The 23,226-nt window shown below is 41.2% G+C and overlaps 1 protein-coding gene across 2 annotated transcripts in view; it reads left to right on the plus strand.

The window, feature by feature from the left end:
• Window positions 1-19,764, plus strand: part of XPC (XPC complex subunit, DNA damage recognition and repair factor) — a 30,039-nt gene extending 10,275 nt beyond the window's left edge. For both annotated transcript variants that reach the window (XM_044667972.1, XM_044668058.1), the window contains 13 exons: window positions 1,464-1,587; window positions 2,412-2,496; window positions 3,715-3,872; window positions 4,074-4,194; window positions 6,147-6,236; window positions 7,118-7,996; window positions 9,164-9,324; window positions 10,684-10,765; window positions 13,936-14,070; window positions 14,172-14,341; window positions 15,228-15,321; window positions 17,852-17,941; window positions 19,311-19,764. In XM_044667972.1, coding sequence (XP_044523907.1) covers window positions 1,464-1,587; window positions 2,412-2,496; window positions 3,715-3,872; window positions 4,074-4,194; window positions 6,147-6,236; window positions 7,118-7,996; window positions 9,164-9,324; window positions 10,684-10,765; window positions 13,936-14,070; window positions 14,172-14,341; window positions 15,228-15,321; window positions 17,852-17,941; window positions 19,311-19,517 — 2,396 coding nt within the window. In that variant the 3' untranslated portion in view covers window positions 19,518-19,764. The remainder of the gene's footprint in view (window positions 1-1,463; window positions 1,588-2,411; window positions 2,497-3,714; window positions 3,873-4,073; window positions 4,195-6,146; window positions 6,237-7,117; window positions 7,997-9,163; window positions 9,325-10,683; window positions 10,766-13,935; window positions 14,071-14,171; window positions 14,342-15,227; window positions 15,322-17,851; window positions 17,942-19,310) is intronic.
• Window positions 19,765-23,226: the final 3,462 nt, after the last annotated feature.

The following is a 23,226-nucleotide window of genomic DNA, read 5'->3' on the forward strand; positions in this document are numbered from 1 at the left end:
GTTTGGCACCTTTTAAAACTGAAAATACATATTCTGTATATAGCCCTGTTATTTTCTTGTGAATAAATGCTTCTCCCTTCTACCTCATTGAGGTTTACCTTAGGCTTATAGCTTTTCAGAAAGCACCCTCTGTCAGAGACTGCCTTCTCCAAACCTGTGTGCTGACTAGCAAGGTCAGCACCATGACCAGGAAAGCCCAGGGACTCTGGTGTCTAGGGTGGAATCCTAGATTCTTCAGTGCTGCCTGGCACCCACAAGGCAGCTATCTTTCCAACATGCATGGGTGCTGACCCCTGCTTCCCTGGGTTTCTCACCCAATCCTAGCACAAGGTAATTCAGAATGGCTCTTTGTTCAGAATAATCAATATTAAGATCAGAGAGGCCTTCCAGAGGTCCTGCAGCTAAGCAGCTAATTGTCAGGTTTCTATTCAGTACTCTGAGAGCCCTCACCCTTTCCTTATCTATAGGAACTAGAAATCACTCAGCTACTTCATTGGGGATCCTGGCTGATCTGGATGGGCTGGATGTATCCTTGTATTTTGGGTAGTTTAGGGAAAGATTACTAAAGTGATTTCCTAAAATGCAGGCCTAGTCTTGATACCTCCTCCTCAGTGGCTATCACTATCATGAGTAAATTCAAAATGTTTTATTTGGTTTTCAAAGCCCTTCCTAACCCAATCCTCTCCTAGCTTTCCAATCTTCTAACACCTTATTCCATTCCCACTTCCTCTTCCATCCAGTGACACTGGCCTGATTGTATCACAAACAAGACCCCTCCACCCATCTCTCAGCTCAGGATTCCCCTGCCTAGAAAGCTCTTCCTCCTCATCTTCACCCCCTGGCTTCTTTTAAGACCTAGCTGAAATGCCATCTTCTACCTTTCCTAGTCCTTCTTAATTCCAGTTTCTTCTTTCTTGGATATCTCCCATTTATCCTGTCTTTAGCTTTTTTTGTGTGGTGTTATTTGGGTGCTATCTTCCCATTAGATTGGAAGCTCCTTGAGAGCAGGGCTGTCTTTTGCCTTTCTATATATCTCTAGAGAGCTTAGCCCTATTCCTGGCACAGAGCAGATATTTAATATGTGTTTTTTGACTGACTAAAGCTACAACAGCAGTTAAGGCTTGGTGACTGACTGAACAGGCTTCCAGGGGGAAGCAGAGGCATCCACAGGGAAACGGGAGGCCAGATTCCTTGCTTCATCAAAGCCCCACCTTGCTTGCTTTCAGCGATATGAATCTAATTTCCCATCTATAGGATACTCACCACTTGCCTTCTAGGAATTGCCAAAAATGATCGATCATTTGTAAAGCAGTTTCTCTCTTTAGAAGACATCTTATTTATTGTATGCCTTATTTAGGTCAAGCCCCCTGGTATTTTTCTAAAATAGCAAATATTACTTCTCAATGAATGTCTGCAGTTTTTCTGAACTACATGTGGGACTGAGATTTACATTTTGTTGGTAGAACTTAAAGAGTCTGTGCCAGAAGAAATGGGAGAGACCACAGCCTCCTTAAAACCAATTCTGTCTACCAAACCAGTGGAGATAGAGATTGAAACTCCAGAGCAGGCAAAGGAAAGAGAGAGAAGGTAAGACCAGGCCTTTCTTTTGGATCTGTGTCCCACATGAAGCTTCAGCCTTTGAAAGTCACAGGAGGGAAGAAGGGGGCAGGACAGCCATGCCCAAAATGGATCAGGAACTCTTGAGAAAGAGTTCCCTCACTGCTTCTTGGCCCTGCAGGCTTGATGCAGTGCTGCTGTTGGCAGGGAGCCGCTGCTGTGCTCTAAGATTTCAGAGCTCAGGCAGGGACAGAGCTCCTCAGCAGAGCCTTGTGGTTTGGGGGCATTAAATCCCCAGCAGATTGTAGAAGTCATTCAATGTTTATTAAATACACATTGGGTGCAGTGTGGAAATGACAGCAGAAATAGGAGCTGTGCTACATGCCCATGTGGAGGGGCTTCTAGGTTATTGGAAACTTAAGTATACACATGTGAAAATAGCTTAACTCTTAGAAAACAACATACAAACGAGCATAAATAAATGTACTTCCCCCAGATGTGTGACCAAGAGATAGATGTGTGACTAAGTATAAAGGGTCATGAAATCGAGCAGTAACAGTAGTTTGGTTAATCAGGGAAGAGTATGGTACCAGGCACTAGGAGGCACTTAGATGCATGTTGATTGATGTGTTCTGACCTGCTATAGAGAAAGAAAGGGGAAGAGCCAGACAGAAGCATAATAGCATGAGCAAGTTGTATACAATGGATACATAGTAGATCACATTTGCTTAGATAAAATGGAGAATCAATAAGAAACAATAATTATTCATTTGTTGCCTTGAATAAGAAAAACAGGCTAGTGAATCATGCATGACCTTCTGACTTCAATATTTCCTTTTGGATATCCATTGCAGAGAAAAAAGGCAGATAGAATTTGAGACATATCTTCGGAGAATGATGAAACGCTTCAATAAAGAAGTCCATGAAGATACACATAAGGTCTGTGGCTTAGCATTAATTCAGTTCACAAAATACTTATGGGCACCTTCCATGTGTTTGGTGTCAGGAGAAAGGAAAGCTAAGACATAGTTCTGGTCTTCATGAAATTAGGAATAGGGGTCCTTTTCACATGAAGAAATGGATTAAATGCAGCAACTTCAGACATCTCTTTTAACTCTAATTCTGAGGGGCAGAATCCAAAAAGAATCTTATCTTTTCTTTATATAATTTTATGACCTTGAACTCTGTCAGCCAAAGTCTTAGCATGTTACTTTTGAATTTAATTCAACATGTGTTGGTCACATATCCCCTGTACTGAACTGCTAGGGAAGATACAAAATAAATATAAGGCACAGGCTATGAGATCCCGACAAATCTCATTTGGGGAGACAAGTTTTAAACACATGCAACACAGTAATACAAGATAACATATGATTAAATACCCAGATATCTGGTATAGACAGTCATGATTCAGGATTATAGAATTAGAGCTAGAAGGGCCCTTGGAGATCATCTAATTCAAACGTGCCCCCCATTTCACAGATGAAGTAACCAAATCCCTGAGAGCTAATTGACTGCCGTGGTTACATAAGTAGACAGTGACAGTGCTGGGAATGGAATCTGGGTCCTCTGACTCCTGATCCAGCCCTCTTTCAGCCGAGCCATGTTTCTTCCCCAACATCAGAGTCAGATGAGATCCCTGGGCCTGAGTTAGGAGGATGAGGTTTGAGCAGAGAGAGGACTTGGATAATAGAGATAGGTAGAAAATAGGAGACGGAACTGTGTGAACAGATAGTTAGAAGTGGAATAAGTTTGATGTGCTTGGAAATAAACTATATTCCAGGTGATTTTTGGAAATGAAGTTGGATTGATAGGGGACCCTGATTTATGGTGTTTAAATGTCACAATACAGACTTGGGACTGTGTCTAGGAGGCACTGTCATGTTAGATGAATTGGTACAAGGAGAGACTGGAGGCAGGATTACTGAGTGGGAGGCTGTTACTGTAGTACAGGTAGGAGGTGAGGAGATCCTCAATGTGGGGCTGGCAGTAGAAATCAAAAGGGAAATCTTGGGGAAGACACATGGCACAAAAGCAGACATATTTCAGGCTAAAATGTGACATTGGTATGACAACTCTATGCTCTCCTTGCTTTGACTCAAGGTTTTGTTGTTTTTGTTTTTCCTTCTTCCTTGTCCTTATTCCTCTATTTGATAGGTGCACCTGCTTTGCCTGTTGGCAAATGGTTTCTTTCGGAATCACATCTGTAATGAGCCAGATCTCCAGGCCATCAGCCTCTCCATCATCCCAGCTCACTTTACCAGAGTGCTTCCTAGTAAAGTGGATGTCCCTTACCTTTCAAACCTGGTAAAATGGTATGATCCTCCTTTTTTCCTCCTGCCTGGCCTGAGCCTGGGGTTGTCCTTTCAACCAAGGAGAGCCCCCTAGTCATTTGACTCTCAGATATCCACAGTCACTTATAGTAAGGGAGTTCCCTTTTCCCCAGTGGAGGGCATGCAGCAGCACCTTCGATAAGAAAATGAAGAACCAGGTGTTATATGCTTTGTTCCCAATAGGTTTATTGCGACATTTACTGTCAATGCAGACCTTTCCACAGATGATCGAGACAACCTGCAGTCTACCTTAGCAAGGCGTTTTGCTATTTATTCAGCACGAGATAATGAAGAATTGGTCCATGTAAGTACCTAGAGACTCAGCTATTTATTAATGTTCTTAATAATGCTAAATACATGTAATGATTAAATTGGGGGCAAGTGATTTAAAATTTTTTTGTTAATTTTCAGTAACTATATTTAGAAATCCCAAGAAGGATGTGTAGTTTAGATCATGTGCTAGATTTTAGTCTTGAAAACTGTAAGTAGATCAGTGTTCCCCTTCAAATAAAGCATGCCTCCAAGCAGTTGGATTTGGAGATACTCATGAAGTGAGGACAAGTTTCAGTCTGCTGTCTTTGAAACTAGAAAAGATGACATAGAGGTAATTATACAAGATCTATGTAAAGATTGGTTCATATTCCACTGATCAGATTGGGCTTGAGTAAGGCACAAAATAGCTGTGTTTGATTGCCTCAGTAATTCACCTAAGTGTTATCCTTCAAGATCTAGAGAGTTTCTGCTGCTTTGGTTCTCTTTTAGTCTGTTTTACTCACCAGAGAAATGGAGGCCAGTACCTAAAAGTACCAACTTGGAAGCCCCAAAGGTTGCTAAGTGGCACCTTGTGTTTTTATTTTCCTCCTCACCTTGATTTGAAAAACCTGAACTCTCACAGGCATGATAAAGAAAAGATGAACATTTTCTACTTCAACTCTGTATTTATCTATCCTTGATTGTTATCCTTGAACCTGAATCTACTTTTTGGGTAGATATTCAGTGAATATTTATTGGTAACAATAACCCCTTACAAGTTTCATTTCACAACTTTTCACATACATTGTCTCTCTTTCAGTGCTTTCTATGATAAGCAGGTCACATATTAGTTTCCAGATAAGGGACCTGGGGCTCAGGGGAGCTTTGTCACTCAGTGTCACACAGCTGGTGAAACCAAGACCAGACCCCAATCCTTCTGAATCTGCTTAGTGTTTTTCACTCCTCTTTGCTGCCTCTGAGAGAATCATCTATGATGGGCCACATTGTGGGTGGGATGTAAAAGTGTGCAAAATGGGGCCCCATCCTTTTCAGAATCTTATCCTGTACTTCTCTTATCATAGGCCTTCCCTCTATTGTTGACTTTCCACTTTTTGTTGTCTTTATAAATTTTCTGGGTGTGAGGTGAGATTCCAAGGTTCCTTTAATGCATATTTCTCCTATTAATTTTTTTTTTAAACCCTTGTACTTCAGTGTATTGTCTCATAGGTGGAAGGTAAGGGTGGGCAATGGGGGTCAAGTGACTTGCCCAGGGTCACACAGCTGGGAAGTGGCTGAGGCTGGGTTTGAACCTAGGACCTCCTGTCTCTAGGCCTGACTCTCACTCCACTGAGCTACCCAGCTGCCCCCCATATTTCTCCTATTAATGATTTGAATCAGTCTTTTCAGTATAGTTGCTGAATTATAGAGGCATAGTGTACTTCTAGAGATTGTTGGAGATGCAGTAAGGAACCAAACAGAGCCTGTCTCTAGGACCTTATGATCTCATAGGAAAATTAAGATATGTATATGAAGAACTAAATAATCACTGATGTTATGATAATCTCAAAGAAGGTAGAACATGCCATGTCGAGGGAGCTACCAAGAAAACGTAATAGGAATTAAGGACAAAATTACATTAAGTATGTATTGGATTAAAATGACCTCTTCCTAGCCTTGAGATTTTCTGATTCTGTGATTTTCATTTCCCTTCTAAAAATTGTTTATTCATATCTTTGGACGGTTTATCTTTTGAGGAATCACTTTTGTAGGACCATGTCTTATTCATATCTATATCCCCCAAGATATCTAGCAAGGACCTAGGTCATTGTAACTGAATCAGAAATTATTTACAGTGATGCTAATCTTTACTTCTTTGCTTGTTTTTTAATGGTCCTTACTTAAAGAACTTGGGTGAGAAGATGGGTAGAATTTTACATGAACTTTCCTAGTGATATGAATTTTTGTTATAGGTAATGATGCTTTGTACATCCTTTTTTCATACAGATATTTTTATTGATTCTACGGGCACTGCAGCTTCTGACTCGGCTGGTGTTATCTCTGCAACCTATCCCTTTGAAATTGCCAGCTACAAAGGTGGGATTTTATGGGATAAAGGGGGGCAGACTGTCATGGAGAAGTGAGAGAACACTTATCTTACACTCTTTTAAAAAGGACAGCCTTGATCTGGTATCCAAGAGTTGGGCTTTCATGATGTAGCTTTTTTCAGATCTACCACACAATTAACTATCAGAGAAATTGATCAAGCGGTTTGGAAATTGGGGATGGTGTCCAAAGAATTTTGTCCCTACTTTGTCAAGAGACCATACACAAATCAGGACACCTTTTGGTGCTTTGATTTTCCTTCAATGAAATGAGTAATCTTACTTCCTAGAATATTATGGTGATGAATGAGTCTGTGGGACACAAAGCTATATAAAACATGTTTTTAAGATTCTCAAATGAAGAGGCCAAATTCTATTTATGTTGAGGATGTGGTCATTATTTTTTACTATTGTTTTATGAAAACTTGTTAATTTTCTAGTTTTCTAAATTTTCCACTTCTGAAATTTCCCAAAGAAGGAACACTTCTACTGGCTGGCTAGTGCTATAAAGAGGGATAGTTGAGAGGAAGGGGCATGTGTCTCAAAGGGAGATAGGTGATAGAAGTCACATTTTTGCTATGTACTTATTAGAATCATGGAATTATTGGCTTTGCTACAGTTTTTAGCCAATGTATTTGTACCATTTCAGGCTGTCTAAATATAGTATGAATAAATTGAAATAGAACTTGAGTTCCTTGCATTTCCTGTCATTAGCTGCCAGGCCATATCTCTGCCATAGTTCCTTGAGGCCAGTGAGTTAGTTGTCTTAGTATTTTTACTTTACATATAGTATATTTCATAAATGTAATGCAAACAAATGAACTAATTATTTCTCATTAAATGAAAAAAATGTAATCATCTTTTCTGTTCCAGGGCAAGAAAAACAGCTCCCTGAAGAGTTCTGGAAGTTCTTCTCAGCTCCCTAGCCAAAAGTCCCAAACCCAAATCAGATCAAAGACCAACATGGGACAAATGGCAGCCTCCTCTAAGAAGAGAGAAGAAAGCAAAAAAACAGAGCCTCAGAAGGCAGCAGTGGGCAGAAAAAAACATGCACAGTCTTTTCCTAGTAAGAAAGAAGACATGGTGACAGAGGAAGAAGGTACCCAGAAACCTGTAAGGGAAAGAAGGAGAACTTCAAAGGTATCCTACAAAGAGGAGAGTGGGAGTGATGGGAGTGAAAGCAGCTCTGATTTTGAACTCTCCAGTGAGGATGACAGTCACTTATCTAATGAGGATTCTCAGCCTGGCCCTCAGAGACCAAGGAGGCCACCTCTATCCCAGAAGACAAAGGCAGCATCCAAGAGCAGCAGGAAGAAAATCAGCTCATCAGCAAAGAATAAAGGAGGTGGCAGACAGCCCTGTACCCTTCTGGCAGCATCTCCAGAGGCCACAGGCACCAGGAGGGGCAAGATCATTTCTAGTGATGAAGAAGAAGAAGAAGAAATTGGGAAAGCAGTTGGTGTGGATCAGTGGCTAGAAGTGTTCTGTGAGGGGGCAGATAAGTGGATATGCCTAGACTGTGTACATGGCGTGGTGGGCCAGCCCTTGACCTGTTATAAATATGCCACCAAGCCTTTATCTTACATTATTGGTATTGACAATGATGGTTGTGCCCGGGATATCACACAGCGCTATGACCCATACTGGATGACAGCTACCCGAAAGTGCCGTGTAGATTCAGAGTGGTGGGCTGAGACCTTGAGACCCTACCAGAGCCCTTTTGGGGCAAGAGAAGATAAAGAAGAAATGGAGGTAAGCCTTGACTCCTGGAACCCAAGTGCCACTTGTCAAGTAACATCAGTTGAGAGTATGAATAAACCCACCAAATTATACCTCCCTCTACACACAGAAAAGAAAAAAGTGGGGCTACATAAAGCTCCTGGGACCAAAGGTACTGAATTTAGCTAAATATGTCTGTGGTTTGAAGGCCCAGCAAGAGAGTAACCTTATCCCAAAACAGGACCTTTCATATAGTAGATGATTCATGAATGTTGGAAGAAGGAAGGAAAGGGAGAAAATAATGCAGTTTTGTATGACATTTGGAACTAGTGAGAATCTGCAATGTCATAAAAAGAAAAAGCAGAAATGGACAGTCATTATTCTTGGTCGTTGAGAACTATCAGAATGAGCAGAGTAGGCCTTCCACAAAGAGACTAGTTCTTTCTCCATTTTATACTAAGTAACTATAATATGCAACAGGAGACATATTGTAATTAGTTGTCTGCACTCATTAAGTAAACTAAAGTGCATCTAAGGAATAATAACCTTCCTTCAAAGTCTGATGCATGACTTTCTTTAGCTAGTCATATTTGACAATTGGGTCTGCTTCTGTTGCCTCCCTCCCCCCACCCCCCACCGAAAAATATGAAAACATGGAAAATCAGGCAGAAGAAAAGCAACAGTGGAAATTACTGAAAGATTGGGAATTAGACTTTTTTTAAAAAGGCTAAAGGAAAAAATTAGCTAGAAGGGCTAATGCCAGTCAACATTGAATAACTTAGGGCGACTTTTTTCTGATTCTACCAAGAATTAAACTGGAGATTTAACCTATTAGTTTGAGTAGAGAGGCTTAAGTTTAGCAGAAAAAATGGTTTAGGTTATCTTACCAAAAGAGGTTTGTACATTCTCCAGTGGAAACTTGATCAAACAGATGATAAATCACCTGGCCAGGGTGGTTTACAAGTATAGGTATAGAAAGTGTGTCAAATGCTTTCTAAAGTCTAATCTGAGCCTAGAATTTTGTTTCTTAGGTTTTCAATAAGACCTGTTTGTTAATGGAACAAAGCTAAATTTAGATTATTACAAAATTATTAACAGATTTGATCATTAGCCCATCACACTTGGCAACCAACATATATCCAAGAGAAGTCCAAATTTTATCCAAATAAGATCTTAACATTATCTCTTTGGCCTGTGCAGTTTCAGGCAAAGCTACAGGCCCAGCCCTTACCAACTGCTATTGGCATGTATAAGAATCACCCTCTTTATGCCTTGAAAAGACATCTCCTGAAATACGAGGCCATATACCCAGAGACTGCTGCTATCCTTGGGTACTGTCGTGGGGAAGCTGTGTATTCTAGGTAAGAGGACCATTGGATATGTGCACATCATTCTGGCTAGTGATCAAGGGGCCAGTGGCCCCCAAATATTTTGATCTTCTATTAACATCAACAGTGAGTCATGGTGAATAAAAGAGGACAGTTCTATGGGGACAGATGGGAGAGAGAGTGGTCATATATGACAGTTGGAAGAATAGAAGTTTGGTGAGGAGAAAGTGGGCAAGAAAGAAGACTTGGGAGGGAGGGAGGGAGTCTTTGGGAGAGAAAGAAACCCTCATCAGAGGTTAAATATTTTCTCAGGAATGTAATTTTCAGCTCCAAATATTTGTCACCAATAAAAGTACCTCACTGGGGGGGCAGCTGGGTGGCTCAGTAGATTGAGAGCCAGGCCTAGAGACAGGAGGTCCTAGATTCAAATCTGACCTCAGACACTTCCTAGCTGTGTGACTCTAAGCAAGTCACTTAACCCCTATTGCCTAGCCCTTACTCTTCTGCCTTAGAACCAATTCACAATATTGATTCTAAGATGGAAGGTAAGGGTTAAAAAAAAAAAAAAAAAAAAAAAAAAAGTACCTCACTGTAAATGGAGTGGGGAGTAGGGTCATTTGAATAGTGGATTCATCCAAATTTTAGGTTGAGCTGCTATTCAAATATGGTAATATTTATAAAGGGCTTAGCCCAGGACTTGGCACAAAGTAAGTGCTTAATAAATGCTTGCTGAATGTTAGAAGTAGAATTGTAAGAATATTCTCAAAGTTGTGGTTTAGCTCTAGGGAGTTCACTAGTGGAGTGGCCAGAAGTCTGCCCTGCCATGCACTATTGTTATTGGGCTTGCTAATATGTGTAAGCCATTTTCCTCCAGCTTCTTGAGGACAGAGACCTTGCCCTTTCTCTTGTTTGAATCTCCTACAGAGGGCATCAGAGGCTGGGCATCTCTTATGTTCTTACCTTGGCTGCTGTTGACACTTTTGAAGAGTCCCAACTTAACACAACGCTGTCTATTTATACAAAGTAGATGGTGGCTATGAGGCCCATGAAGGCAGAAGACGAGGACAGCTGGGGAAGGGAAAGGAAATCCAGAGACTGGTGAGACAGAAAATGAGTTGTTGTGAGATCTGTAGGCAAAGATGTTGGCAAGCAGAACAGGAAGTTAGAATCAGACATTATTCTGCCTACCTTAACACTGGGGCCCATTCCAAAGGTTTATTTCACATTACTTTTATAGCCAGATATCAGAGGTAATAGCTTCCTTCTGTCAATTCTACTAATTAATAATAGTTGTGAAAAACAGAGGAAGGACATGGGAAGAAAATATAGGTGTCTTGTTAGTTGAGGAATAAATTAATTTTGACATTTATCTCCCCTTGGTGACTTCTTTAGGGACTGTGTTCACACTCTACACTCAAAGGATACCTGGTTGAAGCAAGCAAGAGTGGTCAGGATTGGGGAAATTCCATATAAGGTAATTAGTCTGGAGGAGGAAAACATTGGGCTCTGAAGGATTTGGGATCTGGGTAGAGGCACCTATTATGGCAGCTTGATCATGACAGTTTGGTTACAAAGAGTGAGGGAAAGGGAATGTATCCAGAGGCTATTAAATTAGAAGAGAACTTGGGAGACTATGAAATAAGTTCCAGAGCAGGGCTGCAAACTTAGAGAAGAAAGGAACCAAAGTGTCACTAGAGAAGCTCTTTTGCCAGGATTTGAATCCAAAAAACAATGGCCAAATCTAGTCCAGGGGCCACTTGGGGAAAGAGTTTAACGTTGTCAATTATGTCTATTGACAGCAAGTGGTCATTCAGTGAATCGTCTAGCATATAAAAGATGTTAGAGCTGGGCAGACTGAAAAAAATCAGGCATCCTTGATACTTAAGACATGTTTCCAGCCTTCTCAGGTAGGCCAAAGTGTCCTACAGAAGAACCTTGGGTTACATCTACAAGGGGCTCTGACTGGCATTGCATAAGAGAGAGCAGAGCTGGATGAATTGTCTATGGAGGAAGCTGACTTGGCTGGCATGGCATAGAGAAGCCACCTTGTTTACATGCCTAGCCCATGGCTACTGCCCTAAGCAGAAAGTGACTTTCAAGATCTATTTTTTGAAGGCTTATTACCTATGTCTGGTTCCCAGTTCCAAAAATTTAATGAAGATCTAAATAAAATGCTACCTTAAAAAAAAAGAAAGAAATTGTCTGCCCTCCTCCTATTATAGAGGAAGAGACAGGTTTGAAGTTGAGTAATTTGCAAAATACCACCCTAAAACTTAATGACAGAAATATAATTGGAAATTAGGATGCCTGATTCCCAGCCCATTGTTCCTTCTAATACACTTTGCCAAAATGCACAAGAAACATTGTAAAATACCCTGAAGCTTAAGTCCTTGGCTAGATTTTTAGCATTCAGTTTAGCAACACTGATGATTAGGGCAATGGGGTCTAGAAGAAAGCTGCCATTTACAATGTGAGCAACTTGAGCCTAGAGTCAGATAGGGAGGGGAAGCTGAACATCAAAGAAGCCTCAGCTTCTCTAATGGCAGATCTAGAAGCGATCATGTGTGATGACACAAATGATGAAAAGTGGAAGAAATTCATTTTCTTTTTTTTTTAATTTGCCTAATTTCATGTAATAACCATTTTAAACATACATTTTCCAAAATTATAAGATCCAATTTGTTTCCTTCCCTTCCCCCTCATGGACAGGATAAGCAATTGGATCTGGGCTATACATGTATGATCATGCAAAACATATTTGCAGATTGGTCAACATAGAAAATCAGAATCCAAAAATATAAACATCCACAAGTAAAGTGAAAAATAGTATGCTTCAGACTACATTCAGATTCCATCAGTTCTTTCTCTGGAGGGGGATAGTTTTCCAGTTTTCTCAGCAGTTTTTGTCAGATAATGAATTCTTGTCTGAAAAGCTTAGATCTTATGGTTTATTGTATATCTAATTTATTCCACTGGCCCACCATTCTGTTTCTTAGCTATTATCAAATTGTTGTTGTTATTTTTTCTTTACCATCTATCTTAGAATCAGTACTGTGTATTAGTTCCAAGGCAGAAGAACAGTAGGTCCAGGCAAAGGGATTTAAGTGATTTGCCCAGGATCACACAGCTAGAAAGTGACTGAGGTCAGATTTGAACCCAAGACCTTCCATCTTCTAGTGGCTCTCAATCCACTGAGCCTCCAAGCTGCCCCCAGTACCAGATTGTTTTGATAATTACTATTTTATAGTACAATTTGAGATCTAGTATAACTAGATCACTTTTCTTCACTTTTTTTTCCATTGTTTCCCTTGATATTCTTGACCATTTCTTTTTTTCAGATTAGTTTTTCCATTATTTTTTATAACTATAAAATAATTTTTTGGTAGTCTGGTATAGCATGAAATAAATTAATTAATTTAGATAGAATCATCATTTTTATTATATTAAATCAGCCTACCTGTGAGCAATTAACATTTTTCCAGTTCTTTAGATCCGAATTTATTGGCATAAAGTATTTTATAATCATGTTCACATAATTCCTGTCTTGTCTTGCAAGTAGAATCCCATGTGTTTTATATTGTTTAGAGTTATTTTAAATGGAAATTTGCGATCTCTTATTGCTGGACTTTGCTGAAGTTATTATTTCAAGTAGTTTTTTAGTTGATTCTCTACAGCAGTAATGGGCAAACTACGGCCAGTAGGCCAGATGCGGCCCTCTGAAATGTTCTATCTGGCCCTGCAACATTATTCCTAATCTGACAAATACAATGAGTAGGATATAATACAATGAAACTTCAAAAGAGTTGCCTTAGAAACAGACTGACAGATGAGCATTTCCCTTCCTTTGGCCCCCTCTTTAAAAAGTTTGCCCATCACTGCTGTAGACTTCTCTAAGTATATTGTCATGTCATCTGCAAAGAGTATCCTTGTTTCCTACTTTTAATTCCTTTTATTTCTTTTTTCTTCTCTTACTGCTATAGGTAGTATTTCTAGTACAATATTGAATAATAGTGGTGATAATGGGCATCTTTGCTTTAAGGGATCCATTTTCAAGGGAAGAAGGCAGATAGGACTATGGCCCCTCTTTCCTACCATCAGTCCTGGGCACCCCCTTTGTGCCTGGGCCACCTCCTTGCTGCCCCCCAGGTTATGCTCCAAGCATTCTCCTCTGGACGCCAGATTCCACTTCTACTCTAACAGTACCTTGGCAGTCCCAAGCATTGTTTACATCTTCCGTTTCTTTTGCCCTTGCTAACAATAACTTCCAGCTTTTACTCTATTCATTCTAGACTACTTGTTCCAAGCCATTTTCCCTGCATTTTCATTCCTAATAGTTCCTTTCAGGTTTGTTCCCATGCCTGCTAGTTAAGACATGTAGGTGCCCCGTCCTTCTACGTTAACAAGGTAAGAGGACGAGGTAGCCAGGCTCCAAGACACAATCCTTCGCTTCCCGAGGAACACTCAGCCCTTAAACAAGTGATTCAGCTTTTTTGTTTTACTTTCTGTCTGACTCCCATTGAGTGAAAATAGAGGTTCTGTCCCCTGAGAACATACACAGGATCTGGACAGCAGGTTGTCATGGTCATTGCTTTCTCTGCAACATCTGTGTCGTTGCATAAGCCGTTGCTGTTCCTTCTGATGCAGATGGTAAAGGGATATTCCAATCGTGCCCGGAAGGCCCGTCTAGTGGATCCCCAGTTCCGGGACCAAGATGATTTGGCTCTCTTTGGCCACTGGCAGACAGAGGAGTACCAGCCACCCGTGGCAGTGGATGGGAAGGTGAGTACCGGGCAAGCGAGAGGAGCCTCTGCAAGGAGAAGATGGCCAACCTCCTCCAAACCACTCTCAGGCTAGCCCATCATCCTTTGTCTCTGTGGCAGGTCCCTCGGAATGAATTTGGAAATGTTTACCTCTTCTTGCCCAGTATGCTGCCCATTGGCTGTGTCCAGCTCAAACTGCCCAACCTGCATCGAGTGGCTCGAAAGCTGGATATTGACTGCGTGCAGGCTATCACTGGCTTCGACTTCCATGGTGGCTACTCGCATCCTGTGTAAGGAAGGTCCCAGGGACCAGCTTAACCACCAGGATAGAGGCGGTTTTCATTGTGGGGAGGAAAAGTCATTCCAGGGCCATGTGCACCAGCCCCTGCTTGGCCAGAAAGATTGGTGATCCCAGGAAATGAAGGCCAGGTGTGGGGTGGCAACTCTGGCACACCCTGCAGGGTATGGTGGAGGCTATATGACAGCTTAAGAAAGTGGGGGGACAGGACTTAAGGGATTCTGCCCAACAAGAGTGAGATATGCCTGGGCCAGGTGCATTTATGGACATCAACACTCTTGCTGCTGCCCCCCAAGCTACAGATCTTGACCTGCCCCAGGAAACAAAGGCCAGGGCTTCAGCTCCTGACTAGTTAGAGGGGATCCAAAATGCTGTTTTTATTCCTGAGCCATAATCCCAACGTCCTCATGACTGTAGTTGATCATGAGACAGAAAAGCCCAAAACGAGGGATGAGGACAAGGAAGGGGAGAGAAGAACTGAGATGCTGAGTCCAAAGATCGAAATTCCTTTTGGAAGCAGCAGTGACTGGCGTCTGTATTTCCTTTTTTCTCCGAGTCCAAATAGAAGAACCTTTACAGTACATATCAAATCCACACACACACCCCAATCCTCACCCATGCAAGTTTCCCAAAATCATCTAGTCAGGAAGGACTTTTCCCCCAAGACACCACACGCCTGTTCTGCACCTCCAGTGTCTGTCATAGGAGCACAGTGATGGCATCTGATGTCAGACTCAACATCTCCTCAGAAACTCCAATCCTCTGCACATAGCAGGCACTAGATAAATTCTGGGGGGTTGGGGGGGGGTAAGTGGTGGGGGTTACCAGACTTTCCCTCCCTCCCCCTAACACTGTGCCTGGTGATGTCTCCTCTGCAGAACAGATGGGTACATTGTGTGTGAAGAACACAAGGAAGTGCTCTTGGCCGCCTGGGAAAATGAACAAGCACTCATTGAACAAAAGGAGAAAGAGGTGAAAAGAGGCTGCCCTAGATGGGGTCTGGGCCCTGTGGTAGGATGGACAAGATGGTGGGATGGACATGGCCACAAACGTGCCACAGCGGCACCTCGGGCCTCCGATTCTGCAGTCAAATGAGCGCGTCATTGTAATGGGGAAAAGGGTTTTTTTTAATGGATATATTAATATTTAAAGGTGTGGTCACCAATGAACTGAATAAATACCAATTCCTAAAATGATTTTAGTAATTTATTTACAAAATATAGGAGAGAGTGGAAGTAGAGAGATGAGAAGAGGGTAGAGTAAGAGATCTAACTTAACGAACTAGATTTGTCAAATCTGGGCTTTACTAGTCAATCACTCACTCTAGCACAAGTAGGTCCAGACCTCCCAAATTGTGATTTAAGTGGAGTTGTTTACATTTTTGGCGATTAGATTTGAGAATGGGCAAGGTAGATTTAATCTCATTATCACACCATATTCAAGGGTCTCTGAGATCTTCCTGGAGAGTCTCTCCAGCCCTGAGAAAGGGCAGGATTTTGTCATACAGAGAAGTCCAGTATTTTGAGACATACACAGCATCTTGCTTGTGGGCTCACAGCCCCATAAGGAAACTCATCCCTGTACAAAAAGAGCATTTGGTACTTGGTAATCACAGAAAGAATGCCAGCTCTGGAAGGACCTTTAAAGATTAATTAGGCTCACCTCTTTTTTTTTTTTAATCCCTTACCTTCTGTCTTAGAATCAGTTCTAAGAAAAGCAGCAAGAGCTAGGCAATTGGGGTTAAGTGACTTGCCCAAGGTCACACAGCAAGGAAGTGTCTGAGGGCAGATTTGAACCCAGATTCTCCTGACTCCAGACTGTGCTACCTACATAGCCCAAGTCTAATCTCATTTTACAGAAGACAAAAACTGAGTCCTATAGCAGGGAAGTGACTTGTCCAAAGTCATGCAAATAGTAAGTGCCAAAGCTAGGACTTGAACCCAAGTCTTCTAAGGATTTGGTTCTAAGACCACTGCTCTTAATATGCTTTTATGGGTCCCAGTAATGCTTCCTCTTCAGAAAACCAAGTATCAGGCCAAGTCAAGCTGCCTTAGGTTGTGGAAAGAAGAGTAACTTGGAATCCTCATCATGCCCCTTGACTTGGGGACCTCCCAGAACATCCAAGGGATGTCCACAATCTCTGGTCCCACACTGACTAAAGAAAATCCCCTCCACAGTGTGCCTGACAAATAGTGTTTTAGCATATGTTGGAGACCTCCCTTCCAAGAGGGGGAACCTACTATATCCCTCCTGCTGTGGAACAGGTTTAATTATTAGGAAAGTTCCCCCCACATCAAGGTGAAATCTGCCCCTGAAGTATCTTTCCACTAATTGTTTTGCCCTCAGGAGTCAGGCAGTGTTAAGTCTAAACCATTTTTCATATAACAACCCATCTTATCTCCCCTGAATCTTCTCTTTTCCAGGCCCTACATTCCTAATTTCTCCAGCTGGTCTTCATGTGGCATAAACTTAAGGCCCTTCAATTTCCTTATTAGCTTTCTTATGGACTCTCAAGCCTATCAGTACTGGTTCATCTTCAAATGAAATGTCCAGAACTGAACACAGTATTCCAGATTGGGTTGACCCGGGGCAGAGCACTTTGGGAACTAATCACTTTACTTCTTAAAGTTGTTCCCTCTTAGTGGAGCCCAAGAGTGCTTTGGCTACTGTGTGAATTATTGACATGTTGAACTTACCATCTGCTAAAAATACAGATCTTTTTTCAGATAAACTATTGTTTAGTCATATTTCCCCATCACAAATTTTTTAATGGTTTTTTTAAATACATGTGTAAGACAACATATTTATGAAATTGTGTCAACCCAGTTTGGCCCAGTGTTGGAGTCCATCACAATCTTTTGGGATTCTGACTCTCATATCCAGACTATTGGCTCCTCATCTAATATTTGTCCTATATCTACCTTTGTAGAAATAATTAAGAAAAATGGAACCCAGGACCAAATTCCTGGAGCTTTCTACTAAAGACCTTCCAAGTTGTTATAAAACCATAAATGACTTTTCTTTCAGCCGGATCTTCAAGAATGTCACAGAATTGTTATTCATTAGATTCACTTGTGTCCTACTCTTTGTGACACTATGGACCATATTGACTTGGGGTTTTCTTGGTAAAGTTATTGCAGGGGTTTGCCATTTCCTTCTTTGTGGGTAAAGGCAAACAAAGGCTAAGTGACTTGCCCAAGTCACACAGCTAGCAAGGTCTGAAACTGGATTGGAACTCCTGACTGCAGACCCAGTGTTCTATCCACTGAGCCATTTAGGTGCCCCACAGAATTGCAAAGAACCCCCCCCCCCAAATTTTTTAAAATTTAAAACAAAATATAATTTTGGGAATCAATTAAATTATGTAAAATTAGGTCAAATGTTGAATGTTAATTTCTAAAACCATAAACATTCTTATAGAAATCCCATCTTTGTTTTTACTATGAAAATACCAGCATTTAACATGACATTTTTTTCTATGTCCTTTTGTTATTCAACATAGAAAAGAGAGAAGAGAGCCCTAGGGCATTGGAAGTTACTGGTGAAAGGACTCCTCATAAGAGAGAGACTGAAGCGGCGCTTTGGTGACAAGGTAAATTCAGATGCCTAGTTTGGGGGCAAATCCCAGTGCCTGGGTGCATTAAGCATCTGGGGACTGCTCCATAGAAGTACCTGGGGAACCCCTCCTGACATCAGCCTGGGCTCTGCTCAGGCAGGCACCGCCTAATGCTAGTAGATTTGGAATTCCATATTCTAGCAGGAGAATTTAAAAGGGCATGTAGGTAGTGCTCCATTGGGGTGGCACAGTGTGATGACTACGTTGGAGTATTAGTGTTGTTTGGGACACCTTCCCTATATCTATGTGGACTCCTGGACTAGACTGGCCCCGGCACAGGCGGTGTCAGGAAGCTTTCAGCAAAGGGAGCAGAGCCCAGGGAGCTGGGCAACAGAGGCAAGCCGTCGACTCTCACTCTCCCCCCCCAAGAGCTCCGTGCCTCTCCTGTGGTGCCATGGATGAGTAGCCTCTGCTCCTGCCTCTGCTCATCCTCGAATTGGGCTCAGGCACCTGTCAAGGTTTGGGCTCTGCTGCCCCCTTCGGTAATTATACCTCTCTAGGTTGATTTCAAACTCACTTACAAAATGAAGGGACTGCTTGTGGGGAGTGCTTCCAGCCTCTTCAAGTGTAGAGGATGCCTTTTAGTGCCAAAAACAATCACAGACAACCCCTTCCCCTCAATTGATGTTTCATTTATGCTTCCTATTTGGTTAAAGCAATCTAATATCAAAGCACTAATCCCGGGGTCCACATAGACTCCTGCCCTACCCTAAAGCTTCCAGTGGGTCATTTCTATCCCTCCCCTTATTTTCTCCATCTTTTCCTTTCTATGACTGGGTCTCCCCTAATCTTGCCCAGGCTGAAAGCGTAACAGCCACTAGTGGGCCCAGTCTCCATACTAATAGCAAGGCACATTTAGTCTTTCTGTGGGCATTGTTGTCCTCTTTGCAGATTGTTTTCCAGGTGCTGCTCGTTTCCCTTTGCAATAATTCGTGTAAATCTTCCCATTCTTCTCTATACTCATCATGTCCATTGTTAGAATACATTATGCTTTTGCAGTCTCATACCAGAGTTTATCTATTCTCAATTAGTTTCCAATTGCATGTGCTACAAAAGGAGCTACTATAAATACCTTCCTACATGTGGCCATTTTACTCATTTCTTGAGCATAACCTTGTGATATCCTAATAGCCCCACACAAAGTGGTAGGGCAGATGCCCACCAAACTAAGTCAGGCAGCTGTATGCTTGATCCTCTCTTAAATTTAACACAGGACAGACATGGCCATGCCGTGCCAGGCAGAGGCGGCACAGGTCTGTTGTCTCCTTTTAGAGGACACGGCTGAGGCTTATCTGCCGAAAGGAAAGTTGTCCTTCCTCCTGTGACTGTTCCCTTGTGTTTCCAGGGCGAGGCCGCTGCAGCACCCCCAGAAGGAGGAGGATTCTCATCAGATGAGGAAGGGACCAGCTCACAGGCAGCAGCCAAAAATCTGGCTGCCTCCTGGCCCCAAAACCGAGAAACAGAAGAGCAGCAGAAACTGAGAGGAACGAGGAAGACGAAAAGGGAAAAAAGAGAGGAAGTCAAGCACCTGTTCCCTTTTGAAAAGTTGTAATTCTGAGCAAATGGCTCCCCCTCCCACCATGGCCAGACGTTCCTCTGACTGCCCTGAATCATGGCAGTTAGGCAGTAGCTCTTGAGGTTTAAGTTGAGGAAAGGAAGAGTTGGTTCCAGATCAACAGAGATGGCTTAAGTGTGCTGCAGGACTGCTCCTTAGGCAGGGATTCAGCCTTCACTTAACCCCTAAGCCAGTGAAGGGCAAACTTTTTAAAGATGGGGCCAAAGCAAAGGAAATGCTCCTCTGTCAGTCTGTTTCTAAGGCAACTCTGAATTTCAAAGTTTCATTTTATTGTATCCTACTCATTGTACTTGTCAGATTCAGATAGAACATTTCAGGGGGCCACATCTGGCCTGCAGTCTGCAGTTTGCCCGTCACTGCCCTGGGCAGTTTTTAAAAGCTGGATATTTTTCTGCTTGGGAATATTTACCTTTTCAGTGGTATCTTCCAACAAAATATGCTGATTAAATAGATTTCTTTGGAGCTCCTCAGGAACTTTGGGCAAATGTTAGATAATTTTCTTTGTAAGAAGAACCAGATGTAAATAGATTCTACATGTGTCCTGCAGATGCAAAAGCCCTCTTCTGCCAGTTTAAACCAAATTTCCATTTCACAGTCATCTTCTTGCCTCAGTGACTAGTCACCTGCAAAGGTTTATTGCAAATAGCTCTAACCTTGACCTTTACTGCATTTTCTTCCTAATCCTCATTAAAACAGAAGAAAGAATTATAGCTTAGTTCCTACAATATGATCCTTGGATTCACTTAAGAAAGTAGGTGCCTGGGAAAAGGGCTAAAATCAGCAAAGTAAAGAGAGAATAAAGTTCACAAACCTCAAATACTGAAGAAACAGCAATAATCTGGAGTGAGCCTCCAACTGTTGTACAGGTTAAATAAAAAACATTTATACATTGTAGATAGTGAAGATAATTTTTTTTATCACTTTGGGGGAAAAAATAAAGCTTATATAAAGACTGACTTCATTTTTTTTTCACATTATCTAGTCTATTCCCTCATTTTACAAATGAGGAAATTAAGTCTCAGAAAAGGAAATTGATTTGCTCAGGGTTACACAGTGGCAGAACTTGTTTGAAAATTAGTGCTATCTTCTAGAGCTCAATGGGGTCAAACTAAAATAGAAATGCGGCCCACATAAAGATTCTTGAGGGCCATCTTGATTTAGAATCCATACATTAAAATTGTGTCCTATTGCATTTTTATTAAGTATTTCCTAATTACATTTTAATCTGCTTCTGGAATAATGATAAGTTTTGGTATCTGATCTGCTCAAATCTATCACGTACCATATCTAGCTTCCTAACCTCCTAGGATTCTTTCCCCTCACCATGCAATAATCATATCTCAAGGAATTGCCACTCAGGTTGGTTGAGGACTCCAAGAATTCCAGAAGGAACATTCCTTAGAGAGATTTTTTCTTTTGGTTTTGTTTCTTTAACAAGTATGTGAACATAATTGCCATTTATTAAAGCTCTTCTGAACAGAGTAGGGTGAGTAGGCCTTGGTGAGAGAAAGGCAATAGACCTAATCAATCCATGGCAAGTAAAGCATCTATTTGAGTTTGAATGTATTGAACCCAACTTGAAGTCTAATTATAATTTTTGTTTTCTATTAACCAGTGATTTACACAGGAATATTTTTTTAAACTCGCTATTAGGTATGGCCTCATGACAGGGACCATTAAGAATTTTGAGTGAGCAAATTTTGGCAAAAGAAAACAGGGTGTGACTCATGTGTAACAAAATCCTCTCCAGTATAAACATGTTGAGAAACAACTGATGTTCCCATAGAAACTCTACCACTGCAAAAGCAGCCGCACTTTCTATAGAAGTCATCTCACCCCAATTTTGATTTAAGTTTTGCAAGAAGGTACTTAAAAGTTTAGGGTAAGGTTGGGAACTCGCAGAGGGCCAAAGAAAATAAGTAAAAAATAGAGTACATACATGCCTGGTTTCATCTAATGAGGAAATTCTGTTCTGCTTAGAAAGTTGTCTAGGAACACTCAGGACCACACAGCCAGACCCGTCTTCCTTAACTACCCACCAAACTACCACACTGTCTTTCATGACAGGACAAGTTTCAGAAGTCATGTTTATTCTGAGTCTTCTGATATGACTCAGCAGAGGTCAGTCTTCAGAGCTTCTACTGGTTGCACTAAGTATTTCTGATTTTCCTTGAAGTCTCAGTATCTTTTAACCACTAAAAATCTAAAGTGTGACAATTGCTTAAATGGTTCAGTTCTAATAAAGCATGTCTAGAAGGTGATAGGTATGGTACTCAATGCCCCAGTTTAATTCTTTGAAGTACAAATTGCAAAGAGAACAGAGAAACAACTGTTTCTTGGGTACCAAAGAACAAACGCAGTCAATTTATCTCGATCAAAATAGTCAGAATTAAATTCATGGAAGTATTCTGAAAGGCTTCAAATTTGCATTAACATTTTACACTTTCAAGAGTAAACAAGAAACTGCCAGGAATTAATTTAAAAAATTCAACAATCCAATCAGTACCTTCCAGTGTTTATAGACAGAATCTAATTACATCGTATATATTCCAAAAGAAAAACATATATAACATTTCATAAATTTAGAATGCAAGGTACTGAGAAAATATTTGTTGATTGCTTAACAACTAGCAATATTATTTTAAGTCCCTAAACAATGAAGGGATCATATTTTGGGAGGAGCCTCAACTTCCTATATAGATACATCCCCAAGATAACAAAGAGAGAATCTGAATTAATGGTATCACTGGTTTCAGAAATTCTGACTCCACTCTCAACTCCTACCAAATATTTATCTGCTAAGGCAACCACTGCATATCCTACCTCTGAATATTAAAAAAGGACTGATACACAAAGGACCTTTAAGGTTGCAACACCCATCTTTGAACAGTATGAGTGGTTGGGAAGTTTAATATTAGGTGGGCTGAATGGAAGAATGTGGGTGGATTACTGGAGAACCAGTTAAGTTGTGAGAGAATGTAACAGACAAACAAGCCGACTAAAGTAGCTTTGTCAACTCTACAATTATTCCAATGGTTAAACAAAACTTCATCATTCCAAGTCAAGTCTATCATCTGCCTCTAAGCCACAGTTAGGCTTGACTGGCTTGTACAGTATGAAAAACAGCTCTAGTGCTAAAAGGCACTTTTCCAAGAATTATCACTGAGCTGTCAGGCACCTTTGTAACCATCAGGTTCTAATACTACATGTAACAAGGTGGTTGTCTCTTTGGTTCCACTTCTAATTCATAGTGCCATCACTATCTATAAAGTGAATGTTTCCAATAGGTTTCTTAAAGCTCATCAGTGCAGTTCAAAAAGTAAGGCATCCCCTGCTAAGCATCTAACACCTACTCCCCTTCCGTAAGAAAAATAAGTTCCTTGGATATGTTTCAAAAGAATTTGAAGTAGAAAAACCAAGAGCCCCTATAACAGTTTTGTCAAAGAAATGAAAGCCCAGTTGAATATCATCTCTGTATAAATAACAGCAGACAGAACATGTGCTTTCCCCTAGCGGAAACACTGATATGTTAAACATTCCTACCTTCTTTTTATCTTCTTTGCAAGGAGCTTTTTAAGTGCTTAACCCTAATGGATATAAACTAAAAGACTAGAGATTGCCAATGCAATATATCAGAACCAGGAGACAGTCAAAGTAGCTCTTCCCACCCCCCCCCTCCACCTCC

This window comes from Gracilinanus agilis, chromosome 1, assembly GCF_016433145.1.
Source record: "Gracilinanus agilis isolate LMUSP501 chromosome 1, AgileGrace, whole genome shotgun sequence".
Classification (NCBI taxonomy): Eukaryota; Metazoa; Chordata; class Mammalia; order Didelphimorphia; family Didelphidae; genus Gracilinanus; species Gracilinanus agilis.